Source organism: Lepeophtheirus salmonis, chromosome 7, assembly GCF_016086655.4.
Source record: "Lepeophtheirus salmonis chromosome 7, UVic_Lsal_1.4, whole genome shotgun sequence".
Lineage (NCBI taxonomy): Eukaryota > Metazoa > Arthropoda > Copepoda > Siphonostomatoida > Caligidae > Lepeophtheirus > Lepeophtheirus salmonis.
This window is the reverse complement of record NC_052137.2, coordinates 11,235,502-11,250,834: the sequence shown is the minus strand read 5'-3', so window position 1 is coordinate 11,250,834 and position 15,333 is coordinate 11,235,502. Positions and strand designations below refer to the sequence as shown.

At 30.7% G+C, this 15,333-nt stretch overlaps 1 protein-coding gene across 4 annotated transcripts in view; it reads left to right on the top strand.

The window, feature by feature from the left end:
* Positions 1–15,320, top strand: part of LOC121122169 (uncharacterized) — a 312,765-nt gene extending 297,445 nt beyond the window's left edge. For 2 of the 4 annotated variants that reach the window (XM_071890167.1, XM_040717177.2), the window contains 13 exons: positions 507–757; positions 855–1,088; positions 1,417–1,606; positions 8,449–8,567; positions 10,189–11,572; positions 11,671–11,742; positions 11,803–11,952; positions 12,047–12,253; positions 12,926–13,137; positions 13,821–14,030; positions 14,225–14,414; positions 14,467–14,608; positions 14,797–15,320. In XM_071890167.1, the coding sequence (XP_071746268.1) occupies positions 507–757; positions 855–1,088; positions 1,417–1,606; positions 8,449–8,567; positions 10,189–11,572; positions 11,671–11,742; positions 11,803–11,952; positions 12,047–12,253; positions 12,926–13,137; positions 13,821–14,030; positions 14,225–14,414; positions 14,467–14,608; positions 14,797–14,848 (3,413 nt within the window). In that variant the 3' untranslated portion in view covers positions 14,849–15,320. Of the gene's footprint in view, positions 1–506; positions 758–854; positions 1,089–1,332; positions 1,607–8,448; positions 8,568–10,188; positions 11,573–11,670; positions 11,743–11,802; positions 11,953–12,046; positions 12,254–12,925; positions 13,138–13,820; positions 14,031–14,224; positions 14,415–14,466; positions 14,609–14,796 lie in introns of all 4 variants that reach the window. The other 2 variants (XM_071890166.1, XM_040717176.2) reach the window with 1 other exon arrangement.
* Positions 15,321–15,333: the final 13 nt, after the last annotated feature.

Genomic DNA, 15,333 nt, shown 5'->3' with positions numbered 1-15,333 from the left:
TACGTAATATGTTTTCGATAATCCATTCATTATTTGAACATTTTAATCTATATATTTTTTTCTTTCTACTCATCTACTCTTCCAGAGCCTACCTATATAACATGCAAATATTAATTTTAATTTGTTTTTAATCTTATATTTAAGCGAATATGTTTTTAGATCATAATTTTTTAAATTTTCTTTCTTAATTGGTAGAAAAATATGTTTCACTCTTTTATTCTTTATATATTTATGTACATTGTACATGGCACCGGTACTTAGGAATGTTAGTACTAGAACTGATTAAACAAGGTAGAAATAAAGTTGAATGACGTCATCAATTACTTAACTTTATCAGTTTTAGTACCGTGACTGAACTGAAAGGGATTGTAACCTTAAGTACTAATTAAGGGCGGGCACAACACTAAGTCTATATACTAATAGAGTAATCATATCAGACTTTAAATGCCTTGTTTAATGTGCCAACATTGATTTACTCCACATTTATTTCTTTGTATTTTTTTTAGCGCGGGCGCGGATGTACCACTATGGTGGTGGTTATCACGGAGTAGACGAAGAGGATGGATTTGACGAGCACTATTTTCGTCGACGGCCGAAATCTTTTTGTATGTTAGGAGGTCCTCCTGTTCCTCAGTATCTCCATCATCAAAACAACGCTAATAGCACTAATAACATGGGATATCGATACCCAATGGATCCGAATCTACGACTCTCAATGGGATCACTTATTGAAACCGGGGATTTACATAATACAACGGTGACAAAAAATAAAAATTCAAATTGGGAGGGATAAATAAAGATTTGAAACTAAAGAAAGACGTTGGATAATATTATTTGTCTTTGTGTTTTTACAGCAATATTGTGGAGCTCACACTCTTCAACGCTACTCCTCAACATCTCAGTACCCATCCTCCGTCCACATTGGGCCTCCTTTACCAGCAACAAACTACTATGGTGTTTCTCATCCTATGAGTGGAAACTACTCCATTCCTCATGGATATTATCCCGTGTATTCCTCTAAGGAAGGTATCTCAGACAATAGAACTCAGCCCAATACTCCAGATCTGTTAATACATCGTAGACAGCAGGTTAGTAAGTGAATAAGAGCTATTAAAGCACCCTCCCTCTTAAAGAATAAGTTTTGTATTCTCTTTAATTTTGCCTTTCATTTTTTTCCCTTGTCTTTTTCTATCCAAATATCTCACTTTCATCTACATATTACATCTATTTGTTTCTCAACCTCTTATCATCTGACACCATTTTATATATTTATGCTCTAATGAATCATACATATGAAACATTAAAAAGCTACATCAAAAAAGTTTTGAAAAGGATCACCAATCTGTGAACGATGATAAAGTGGCTGACAAACAAGTGAATTTTCAAACTTTCCGCTCTATTAATTTGCCTTCTCAGAATTTGATGGAGAGTAGTGCTAATAGTGGAGAGACGTCAAAGTCCTTGGAGCGTCTGATTGATAATGGAATGATGCATCCACCGCCTCCTCCTCCCTTGTCAACACTTCCAAATCAGAATAGTAGTACTGCAGATTGTATTTATGGTGATACCCTCATTACACAGGAAATGGCAAGACAAGTCATGATAGGTAAATTATATTCATTAACTACTATCTTCTGGAAGGTGGATTTGAATGGATCCTCTCCACATGATTTACAAAAAGTGTTTTTTTTGTTGTTTTTTTTTCGTATTGTCTATCAGAAAGAGATTTCAAGAATTTTTTGACTAAAACATATCTAGAAATAACAATAATGAAAAATTTCTATGTATTTTCCTTTTTAATAACAAAAGATGCATCAAATTAAAATTAATGCCCAATATACGACCATGCTAACAATAAAAAACATAAAAACTACACTATGCAACAAAGTTCAAGTTTTGGATCGCCCGCCGGCGAAAACCAAGATTTATTATTGTTATTTCAGCCATAGAAAAAATAAATGACTATTAAAGTTTTCAGTTGCAATAGGTTTGATCTTTCAAGCCTTTTTTAAATCAGGTTTTTGAGTGTAATTTCAATTCAGAGCCATATTTGGAAATGAAATAACTAGTGATGGAAAGGAAATTTTGGGAAAGAAAAAAAAAAATTAACTTATTTCTTTAACTACCTATGACTTTATCATAAGGTAACACGTACGTACTTAGGATACTAAAATGTAGAAAAATTAAGGTGCAATGTTGGTATAAACGTTTATATGCAAAAAAAAAATAAAGTATTTTTGTTTAAATTTTACCTTCATCAAAAAATCCTCCATTTGCCGCTTTACAAACTTTTGGGATTCCTGTTGAAAAGTTTTTCAAGATAGACGGGTGTGATATAATTCCAAGAATTTTTCAAAATGTCCAACTTACTTGTGGGGCACTTTTGCCCAACTTTTCTTTCTTGGTATTCCTACAATAGCGCTATCATAAATAAGACTATAAATCGTTATGGTTGTATTTCTATGCAGCACATTTACAATTTACATTTTCTGCAAAAGATGAATAGAACACGATAGCACAAATAATAAATTCTTTTGGTAAATGTTGCCTCACAGAGGGTGGGATATCATAAGTTTCAAACATTGCAAAGTCTCATTATATCTGAAATTATTACATTCGAGACTTCAAACTAAAGTGGGGGAAAGAGTATGTAATATGTAACCCAAAGAAATGTTTTCTTGCTTTCCTCATTAGGGTAATGAGGAAATTAATGGATGTATATACTCCATGAAAGAACAAAGTTAGCAAGAACATGATGTGTTTAACATATTTTGCTTTACAATTCCTTTAGGTCTCAGAAATTATAAAAGTGGGAGGGAGGGGAGTTTTAATTCGTCAGCAATTTGTTTATTATTAAAGTCCTATGTATTTACTCAGAAGGTTTTACACATGCGAACGCTGTGTGCAAACTGGGTTCTGCTCGAGTAACCAATCAATCAAAAGCAATAACGTGTTCATGATTATCAGCCATTTGTAGCATATTTCAACAGTGATAAATACGACTTTTTTAGACTTTATGTGTCTACGGATGAAACGTGGCTCATTATAGGGTAGATGACTGGAGTAACTATTGATAACACGACATGAATTGAACGATATTTACTACTGATGAAAAACTTAGGGAACCCAGGCCGTGGGGTTAACAGCCCCGTATATATAATTCCGTAATCTAAAAGGTATATATATCAAAGGAGGGACTTTGATACAAAGTGACAAAGTGAACCTTGGAATTTTCTTGAAATTTATGAATGATTTATTTTTTCCTAAAATTACAGGCACCTACCTAGAATGATGTGCATATTTGAAATTAAGGAATTTTTATATTTAACATTATTTCTTCGATAAAGACGAAAATGCAAGCCATACGGCTAAAAATATTTCTGATACTGTAGTTTTGGTTAAGTCAATTCTAGTCCGGTAATTAACATCCCAAAGATGCAACACGCTCTAGAAGGCCAAATATCAAAAATGTGGATTTTTTTAAAAGTGCAATACAAATAATATATTGCTGTTTACTACAGCTTACATATACTTTAGAGAGATTTATACAAAAAAATACAGGAGTACACAACATGTAGATAGACAGATTTGCAGCAATATTAGAATCCTTTTTGACTTTTCAATGTACGAAGAAGTTGATCGCTCCTTCTATTGCATAAGTAAATACTGCCTACAAAATAATTATGATGATTTCTTTATGTTCTACGTATGTATGTATTCGTATCTTTTGTACAATTGATGTACGTTAACTGTATTAAGAATGCTTTCACTAGGAGGAAGGAAAGGGGAAGGAAGTAGTTCTCGGATTCATCTGTGTACATTATAATTTGGTCATTGCTTCATTTGTACTTTTTATCGCCAAAAACCTTTTCATAAAAGTATATATATATATATCTCTCTCTTTTACGCATTCTCCTTTCTATGCGAGACATGGAACACATCTTTGACATTTTTCCAATAACCCAAAAAGGAGATGGTTTAAATGGAGGTCCATAATATGAAGATTGAGTGGTACAAAAAACATAGACAAGTATATTTACATATATATGTAAATATTAACATATTATAAAACTATTTTGTAGTATTGGATTAGAAAAAAATCCCTTGAGCCAAGCTTACATACTGTGCTTGGATTTTTTTCTCTCTCTCTCTCTTCCTTTGGGGAGTGGAAGGAATTGCTCAATTGATAGCTAGCTAAATATCAAATGAGAATGTATGTGGACTCATAAACTAACAAAAAATTAATACGTAAAAAGAACGACTAAAAATAGGAATAAATAACTGTAGAAATGAAAGAAATGGAAAGTTCTGGTCCTCATATAGATATTTGCAGATTTACATACAGTTGAGTGCACATAATGTTTTCCGTGTCTTTCAATAATAAAACTAATCATATTGACAATGTAATACTGTTCATTGGTAGCAGGTTCTTCTCAAGAAGTTATTCGTTAATTGAATAAATTATTATTTATATAATCATGTATACATGAAAAAGGAAAATAATAGATGTAAAAATGTTTAAGATTAAGCATAATTTCAGGTAGGAATAAACTTTTTTCTCTTTTTTATACCATAAATACCCCATGCATCATATTTAAGTTTAGATTGAAGATTGTTTTTTCAATCTTGATTAAAAACTGCTTCGTGAAGACAGTGAGAATAAAATGATATATATTTCCAGTGAATTATATCTAAAATCGACATTTTTTACACAATATGACTACCCTTAGCCTCAATGTCGGCTGCCATCCTCTTCTTGAAGGATGCACAAGCCTCACGGATCTATTTTTCGCACAAGTCAACCCATATGGCCTTGATGGCAGACTTTGAAGATCTCACAGACACGTAAGACTTGTTGCAGGCAGCTTCTTCTACTTTTATCTCGAAGGAATCATCCAAAGGATTAAGATCGGGGGAGCTGAGAGGTCATATGTTCTTGGATACATTCAAAAGAAGCTTGACTCTATACAAATTCATCTCCTTTGTTACAGTTATAATTAAATGTTTCTTTCTCCTTCCTTTTTATCCTTGCCCCATGTCAACTTTAAGTTATCCTTCGGAGTGTAATCTCGCTCACATTTATATTCTTGGACATACCGCGAATCGTTCTCGCTGGATTTCTAGCAAGGCGTTTTTTGACATGCATAATCATCGCCTTTGTTCTTACTGTTCCTTTCATACTTGAACCAGACTTTCTGGCGACTGTTCCTGGGGCTTCACATCTTTCTTTTCTTTACACGGCAGACCGGCTAAGCTTGAAGTCATTGGCAATTTGAATTGGGTCTTATGGCTTATTTACTTTTGCCGTTTTTGAAGATACAGTCAATATTTATAAATATAACAAATTGCAGATGACTATGAGAATATAAGAAAATCTCACTTTTGTAAAAATTACTATCAAAAACTGGAGCTGTGAGTATTTCTTTAAGTTTTAACTTAAATATGACACATGAAAAAGAATCAACAAAAAATATTATCACTATACTCATACGTAAAAGAGACATTCAAATAACTGATATTTCTTTATTATGAATATTTCTTCAAACTTACATTAAAATAGAGTCTTTAAAAAAATTAAAAAGTAAATAATGTTAAGTCTATTTAATTGAGTGAGCACAAAATATCAAATAAAGATGAATTATTTTCTCTTTTATTAATATTTGAAGTCAAGAAAATTAAAGTTTTAAATTCGATACCTGATGTTAGTAGTATTTGATATAAAATATGATAATTTAATTTTGCATACAAATTTAGGTTCATCAGTGTTTTGGATTTCAATTTACTTTCTGCATACTTTCTCTATTAAAATATATTTTAAGAATAAATAAGAAACCATTATATCTCCATAATATCAAATACTCTTATGTGTTTTTTCAAGTCAACTGTCGATTTTTCTACGACTCATGCCTCTAAATAGTTATCCGTTTAATTTAAACGACATATTTCTCACTAAGCTGTGATTATCCCCACTATTAAATATAAAATACTTTGTGGCACCCTTCAATGTCCTTTGAGCAATCCCTTATATTGTTATGGTGTTATTTTATAAAAAAGCATACTTAGAAAAGTTATTTATATTTTTGCAAACAGAAACTTTTGAATTTAAGTTATCAAGCATTAATTAAAAAGATAAGATATAAAAAATCAAGTATTTCCTTTACCTGTGTAAATCAATTATATTAACCTAGATTCAATTTATATCTCCAAATCTTATAAGAAATAATTTATCTTAACCCTGCAACTCCATACTTATCAAATTTGATATGTGATTTTTTTAACTATAGATTTGATCACTTTGACAATTTTTGGAGAAAAAGCTTCATTAATAATCGATGGATCATTAAGCAGAATCAAATGCAAATTTTTTACTTATATTCTTTTAAAGGTATTGCCCCGTCAAACAAAAAAACTAAAACTACGTGCTTGTTGAAAAATGACAATTTTAATTAGAGAGCTGTTACATGGAGAATAGTATTCTTTTTTGCAAAATTTTGTAATTGAATTACGCAACATTTCATCCAAAAAGAAATCAAAAATATCTTAAATCACTTGAAAATTACTCAAATAAGTCTATCGTACCAATTATTATTTATCTTTAAAGTATTCCCAGAGTATGATTGTCGTATTCTTTTTCACAATTTTTAAACAGAATTACATATATTTTTTATAATATTCAAGTGCTTAAAAGTATTTTTTTTATGTGTAACTATTTATTAGTATTTGTATATGATAGCCAAAATGTATTCATAGGTATAATAACATAGTCAATATATATATACGAGGATCAACAAGAAATTATATTCCTGTCTTTTTGGAAACGAAGTATAAGTATATTGTAACTTATTCATATCAATACTTTTATTGTTCACCCAACCTTGCTTCCAAAAAGAAACAGAAAAATTCCCCGAAATTATCTACTTGTTAGCCAAATAATTCAATAATACCAACTGTTTCTTATTTACTAAGAACTCCAAGAGTATCATTGGCTTGTTATTTATCAACAATTTATAAAATAAATTATATAAACCAATATGTTTCATAATAATAAATTCCTATTATATTAGATACTGAATTATAATATTTTCGTAGTAATATTTTGTTAAAAGCGTAGCTATTCACTTGTATTCTATATAATAGGGAAAACTTATTCATAGAAATAATAAAATTTAACAATATATATATATTATATAAACGGACATAAGTATTGCATAACTTATTACTCCGTGTATTTCTTAAAAAGATTAAATTATGAAATAGCCAAGAAGTATCAAGTGAGACGAGGGAATCGACAACTGACAACAAAATACACTGGGTATTTTAACACTGTGTCAGCAAAGAAAGTAACTTTGAATAATCAAAAAATCTTAGTTTCTAAACAAGTGCTGAAAAATCTCGATTTAAAAAATTAAAAAATCTTTTATTTTGGCTGATTTAAAAAAAATCAACCGTTTTCTTGATAGAAATCAACAAGGATTCAAACTACATAAAAACCATAGTATTATGACCACACTTTAAAGTAAAAGATCTTATAGAATTAAATAATCTATAAGTCCTACAGTTGAGATGAGCAATGTTCGTTATTAACTATCAAATTTGGCTCTTATAACTTCTCTCTTTTATAGAAGGCGGCGTTACCTCACTAACATCAAAATTTATAATTTATTTCTTTGATAACTGTCGATGTTTCGCTTTTGTTTCTCCTATTACGTGTTCTGAAGGTTGATTGGTAGAATTATAGTTAGTTTTTGTTAAGTTGAGAGTAATCCTCAAAAACTATTAAACAATAGTTCCTTAGTTGGGAAGAATTGGACCATTACCAACTGATTTTGTACCTTTTATCTGTTGTTTTTTTGGCTGATATTGCTTTCAAAAATAACAGTTGTAAATTTTTTCAATCACTTGAAAAATGAATAATTGTACTCAGATTTTTAAGAATAAAATATTCCAATTACACCCTGAGAAACATGAGCATCCTATATTTTCCCCTTCAAATGGGATGAGATATATAGTTTTTTATTAATTTGAGTCATGTTAGTATGATCCTAGAGCTTATAAAAACTCAACATTCAACCAAAAAAAATCTGATACCTAATGAGTTTGAAAGAGTGAAAATACAGAAATACAAACACCAATAAAATTCCTTCCATTAAAACTTAATTATTGCTTCATAATGCTAATAGTAATTTTGATTCAATTACATTAGATGCTTTCTGTATGTAGGTATATTGTGGATATAAAACAGGGGGGAAAGGCAATAAATCTAATTTATAATCAGAATTTTTATTCTTAAAAAATATATTTCAAAATGTAATTGGAAAATCATGAACTATTTACATATTTAATCTTAACAGAAAACTATTTCAGTCCGGTACTTCCCCCCTGGATTAATAAATTGAAAGAGTCTATGTAGAAACAGAACGTATAATCCAATTATTCTTTATTTTGCAGATCGAATCAAAAGGAATAGTATGCGAACTCAAGCCACTCAGACAGACGTGAATCGAGGCCTGCGCTCTGAATTATATCCAGAAAATATAGGAAAAATCATATCACCACACAATAGAGCAGTAAATTCAATTTATATCATTAGTTTCCGGGGTGACTACTGTACATGGTTTCATAACATTTGAGAAATGTTAACAAAACCTAACTAGAAGACTTTTTCTCTAAAATTTGGGATTACACATTTATTTGACATTTAATTATTATCGTCCTTCCTTTCTATTTTTAAATCACGCTTTTTAGTGGTGCCACAAAGGGCATTTAACTGTTGTGAGAATTCACAGTCAAAGTTACAATTTTTTAAATTTATTTATTGGTTCTGTTTGAAAGGTCATATCGTAGCCAAAGTCTAATTAATCGGAGACAGCCTTTATACCTGGAGTCAGCTAGTAATTTATAATGTGGGAAAAACAGACCAAATCCTAGCTTTAAACTAATTTTGATTCTAGGAATGTCAAACTTTAGTTACAAAAAATAAGTGATCATCTAAGATTATATTAATTTATTTAATTAAGATGAGCCTATTTTGATTTCTAAAAATAGAATACTTGGCTACACCAGTGCCGATTTTAAGAAAGTAATTTCAGCTTGGTATTGAAAGTATGAAATTTTTTTAGTAATTTAATTTTAAAAGTAACTTGGATTCTTTTTCTTTTGTGCAAAAACAATATTTATAAAGGGTTAGGCAACAAAACGGGGAGTCAAGAGGCTGCTTTAGAACTACTTAATAATGTTATATTTTCAATAATAACAAAAAAATAAATCCTAGATGGATAAGAACTATGGTTCCCTCTAGTTCCTGCTTTCCTGGAGATGTCTTCTCCATCATTTTTTTCTTTCCCTCCGTAAAAACAAAGCACCTAGAACACTTCACAATTTCCATAATCCTTGCCACTTCAACATCAGTATCTCGGAGATCTGAGGTGTGCTAACATTTAGCTTTTTGCTCACACATGATGAAGATATGACGAAATAGTAGTACTATAATTTGTTTATGCAGAAAGAATGTTTGACCAGAATGCCAAAAAATACTCATAAAACCTTCTTGTATTAATGAGAAAATTAACAATAATTGACGGTCCAAGTTTTGCAGCATAATTCTGTAATTATTTCATGCTGATATTCAAGAAGTAAAATTGTAAATTTCAAATTTCTCGTTTTCTTTCAAATTTTCAATACTGACTTTGTGTTGGCCAGCTTTAAAATGATGTTGAGTTCATTAAAATTTAATCACAAATATTTTTTTGACTGATCAATGTGTTTTATTGTTATACTTGATTAAAGTATTTTTTAGATTTTCTGGAGGTATTGTTAGTATTGTAAATGAAAATCCATTTTATTTTTCATGAAATGCATTTTTAATATAATTTATTTAGCAGGTGTGATCGTGAATATTATGCATTATAATTTGCTTGACATTTAATTTGATACTAATAAGTAAGAGGGTTTCAAAGTATTTTGTATAAAGATACTTCATTAAAAAACTTATCTCAGTGAATAGAACTGATCTAGCAAATATGAGCACATATGCTCAAAAATAATCTATGTACAGTGTACATATATCATTCCTTCGAAATAACAAAACATAAATACCATTCATACAACTCTTCTATTACATCCAAAATGAGATGAATAAACTATCCTTTCATTCTAAATATTTAATCATATGTTTTTTATTATCCCAAGGTTCAAATGATCTCTGAAGGAGTACAAACCAATGGAATACTAAAACCCCCGCCACCGTACAATCCTCCACCTCCTCCCGTCCGTGGCAAACAAATTTCACCACATGTTGCTTCACAAACTCCTGGATACAAACTTCAAGTCTACGAAATTGACTCTGCACCTTTTGAAAATAATAAAATAGAACAACAAATACAAACCACAGAAACACCTCTTCAACCAGCATCACCTCCTTCCTCTCCTCTTCCTCAACTCTCTTCCTCACCTCCGCCCCCTGTCCCACTCTCACCACCGCCAACACAGATGATTGCTTACACTGCTGCTGAAAAACGTAATAAGTTTCAAAAGTCACTCTCAGAAGGAGAAATCCTTGAGGGAAAACAGTCTCACAGCTCAAGTCACAACTTCTCTCTATCACAAAATAATTTGACCTCTTCCTTTATGCAAGCTGTTGATGATGGCGAAGACAGTGATAGGGAATTGCCCGAATTAGTTTCAATTGACATCTCTATGAAAAAAGAGATCAAGCCTTTTGAAGAGATTCTGTCCCCCCACTCTTTCTCTTCATCTCAAGAATGTTTCACACCGACTCCTCTAAATAGTAGTAATTCACCAGAAAATGAGGTGACAAAAGAGCCTATTATAACTCCAACAAATGAATGTCCCATTTTAGAAAAGACTTCAGCCGATATTATAATTAATGATACTTGCTCAAAACGAAAACAAGAAATGACATTGAATCTGGAGACACCTCCCATATCAGGAAAGCCCAAAACAAATGGCACACATACAGGAACTGTTTCTGAAAATTCCCTTATTTGGCAGAGGGGAATTAGCAATGGAGAGGTAAAGAAGAAGAAGAAGGCACTCGAGGAGCAAATTCAAATTACATCGAAGCCATTGATAAAGACTCAAACATCTCTTGACTCTCCATGTTTAGTAAGGAGTCCTGCGATGCATGAAGGATTCAAAGTAGAAAACTACATCGTTGAAAGAACGCCCATCCATACACCAGAAGAATTTCCTACAGAAGAAAAAGTCCTTCATTTAGAGTCCCCAGTTCAAGTAGAAATTGTAAATTTAGAATCTACGAAGAAAATAAAAGACTTTAAGTTAGGAGAGAGAACCACAAGTTTAGTAGAACCTCCAACAGACTTTGCTGACTCTCCAATAAGAGTATATCATAAATCTCCCGAGGAAGAACATATTAAAATTACGGAGGTCATCGTTGAGGATAGTGATAATGTTAAGAGTCCTCCTGTGGTAGCAACTATTCGAAGAGTACGATCTCGTAGTCGAAGTAGATCAAAGGAAAGACTGTTAGCAAAGATGGCTGGTGCGGCAGAGGCTCCAATTGTTTCTTTTAACGAAGAAGATGATATTCAAGGTGAATTAATTAATGTATCATAAATTTAGATATACTTGACTCTGTCAATTTAATAATACGTTTATATTGTCTCACATTATATTTATTTAAATTTACAGGATGTTATGTTGGAAGCTATTCAAAGACATCTTGGGCATTCATTGGTGGTATGAATAAGTCATATATGGAAGGTAAGGTTCAGGGTTATTCAATTAATTATTCAAATGATGCATCTCAAATATTTTTGACAGAGCCACCAAAACAAATGGCAAGATCTAGTTCTATCGACTCAACACAAAGTGAACGAGACTTTAAAAGAAGACATCAAGCCATCACACATCGAATGGTTCATAGGCGATCAAGTGCACTCATGTATTCTCGAATTTTGGAAAGATCTTTTGGTAATGCTCCAATTATAATCTGTTCCATGCATGGTTACCTCTCTAATTTTCATAATTACATATTCTTTCTCTTCATATATATATCTACATTTAGAATGTAACAAAACAGTCACTGTTCAACGCATTAGAGGAGAATTTGGATTTCGTATTCACGGCTCACGACCGGTCGTAATATCTGCTATAGAGCCAGATACTCCTGCTCAAAGAAGCGGACTTGAAGTGGGAGATATCATTCTATCTATTAATGGAGTTAATGTTTTGGATTTGCCCCATACTGAAGTGGTTCGAACAGCACAAACTGGTAAATGGAGTACAAGCTTCTTAGCTATATAAAACTTCTAGTCTATTTATAATCCCTTAAAATATGTGGACCTGTTTTATTTTAAAGAAATAGTCATTTCATGCGAAATCATTGTTACTAAACTTAACTAAAGTTACATACTATACGCACAATTTCATCTCTTTTTGAGGGGTTGAGGTAAAAAATGTTTAAATGCCTTTAAAGGAATCTTTTAGAACAGTTTTTCTCAAAAATTGTATAGTGTGTACCACCTGAGAAAATATCAAAATTTAAAGGTATAACTCAGTATTATGAGAAAACCAAGTATACTATAGCAGAGATTTAACCTATTTATGAAGTTTCTCCATGTATCAGTGGAAGAAGCTCTTGTACCGCAATTTGAGAAGAACAGCTTTAAAGTATTATTATTATTTCTATCAATCTACTTTCAAAATCCAATCATGTTTGATGAAATGTCAATCCGTTTTAACAAAAATTTATTTGTTATAAATAATAATCTTACCAATGAGGTTCAAAACTTCAAAACCTGTTCGCAAGCCCATTATGAGTAAACTCATGACCAAAAAAAAATATTTTTTGAAAGAATGAACTTGAAGTTTTGATCTTAATATACATTTATGGAACTTTATAAAAGTTAAGCTCTTAATGAAACAAATCATTGTTATAATATAGGGAGTGATGAATTGGAGCTGGGATTAGCTCGTGTGAACGAAGAATCCCCCATATCTTACACCGAAAAGTCCATGGAAAAGCTAGATGAATCCCTAAAAGTCGTGAGCAGTGGGTATTTGTGGAAAATGAGTCGAGATGAAACAAAGCGTTGGATTCGTCGATGGTTTGTTATTCGTGCCGATTCATGTTTTTACTTCTTCAAATCAGACGAAGTAAGATGTTTTCTCCATTGACTTCTAGTGTTTACAAATTCATAGACCCATTTTTTATATGATTATGTTTAAACGCCTATACAATTTAACCTTATATGTATCATATTTTATTCACGAGTTTTTGAAATCTCAATTTCAGCAGTTTAACAATTTTTTAATTAAAAAGATGTAATAGCAAATATATTATATAATCAATGGATCACATAACAGATAAAAATGAGAATATCTTACTTATGACTTTTCAGTTGTGACATAAACGTATTGTTTCATCGAAGAGGTGCTAAAATGACATGTTTTTGAAAAATTAAAAATTGAATTTTAGATGTGTAAAATAGAAAAAAAATTTATAGAACTAAACAAGAAAATCAGTAATTTATTTTGAAAAATTATCATCATTTTCTAAAATATTCTTATTAATTATCCAATTTGTTAATAAACAGTTTTTTATGCTGTTCAATTATTCAATTTCATAATTAAAATGTTAAAATATAAATAATTATTGCATGAAAATGTTTTCCAATAAATAGAATATAAGTAATTCAATTTGGTATAGGGTTGTATTTTATGCCTTATAAACATTTAAAATGAATTGTTTCTTTATGAGTGTATATAATGTCCACTCTGCTTAATTGAAAATGACTTTATTTAATACTAATGAGTAAATATTAATTATGTTTCATTAGGATTCTCGTCCATTGGGAGTGTATTTATTAGCGGACTCGACACTACATCAAGGAAACCAGGAAACCCATGAAAAAACAAGTTCGTATTCCTTTAAAGTATCTTGGAATGTATCTGGAGTTGTTAATGTTTTGGATTTGGCGGCTGAGAGTCAAGAAGAGTTGGATAAGTGGAATCAAGCTATTTCCAGTGTATCCAAAAAAACGATTGAAGTAAGTAAATAAATAAATTCATAATCAGTTATTATGAACATATAAAGCTTTAGGAAATAATAAAAAAGGGATGCGATCTTTGTGTAGAACTATTTTATTTTTGTTTAGTTCAACATTTACATATATTTAATTAATATTTAAGCACGAACATATTATTCAAATGTCGAATTTTATTTATTCTCTCATTTTTATAGGAAGACTTTTGGTTTGATATCGTAAATCAACGGCTTTCTTTGCCATGTCAGGAATTCCCAGGGAAAATTGACGCCTCAGGTTATTTACTGAAATTGGATACAGACTCCAAATCCTGGAAAAAAAGATACTGCCTCCTTTGTGATTCATGTTTGTACTTGTATTCAGACACAAATTCCAAATTTGCTCTAGGTAACAAATTAGTAATGTGTATTCATTAATATATCTGCATTTCAATTTATAGCATCCCTTTGCCTACATGGTTATAAGGTCCAATCCACAGCTAGTCTTGGGGGAAATAAGCGACATGCTTTCGAACTTATGCCTCCATTGAAGAGTCTTCGATATTTTTATTTTGTAGCTGAGACAGAAACGGAAAAGAAAAGGTGCGTTTAATGTTGTTTTAAGTGCTTAAAAGTTACGTCACTTTCGAGAAATACTAAAGAATAAAGTCATTAGATTTCAAAATAGGAATTATATATATATATGTTAAAAATAAGCTTATAATTGTTTTAACATTTATTCTTTTTTGGTCAGATGGATTACATAAGAACATATTTTTGATTTTTTTCAGATGGTTAGCCTCACTCGAATACTCTTTGGATTTTTGGATTAAAGTATCGTAAAAAAATATCAAGACTTGTATTTGTTTCTTTTTCTACGTTCATATCTTTTGTTTCATTATACAACCTACAAAACATATTAGTCAACCATTTAGTAGTCACTTTTTTAACAATAACAAAACACCAAATATTTTGATACTTTTGATTTTTTTTCTGACTTTTTGAAAGACCAAACAGCCACAACATAATTTCTAAGAGGGGCAACATACTCAGTCACACCAATACAAAAGCCAATGAGCTAAATACAAATGTTCCCTACTAATAAATACTTGAATTGTTCATCACCTTTTTTAGACAATATTCAAAATATGTAAGGATCGATGATCTATACTTATATTAATAACTATACGTTTACTGCCAAAAAGTGCCAAAATTTATTTAATTAAATAGAGTTATCAAATAAATATGTTTGCATATTATGTTATGTACAATATAAACTGTACTTATCTGTATAATATACTAAAAATACACCAAATTAAACTCTAATT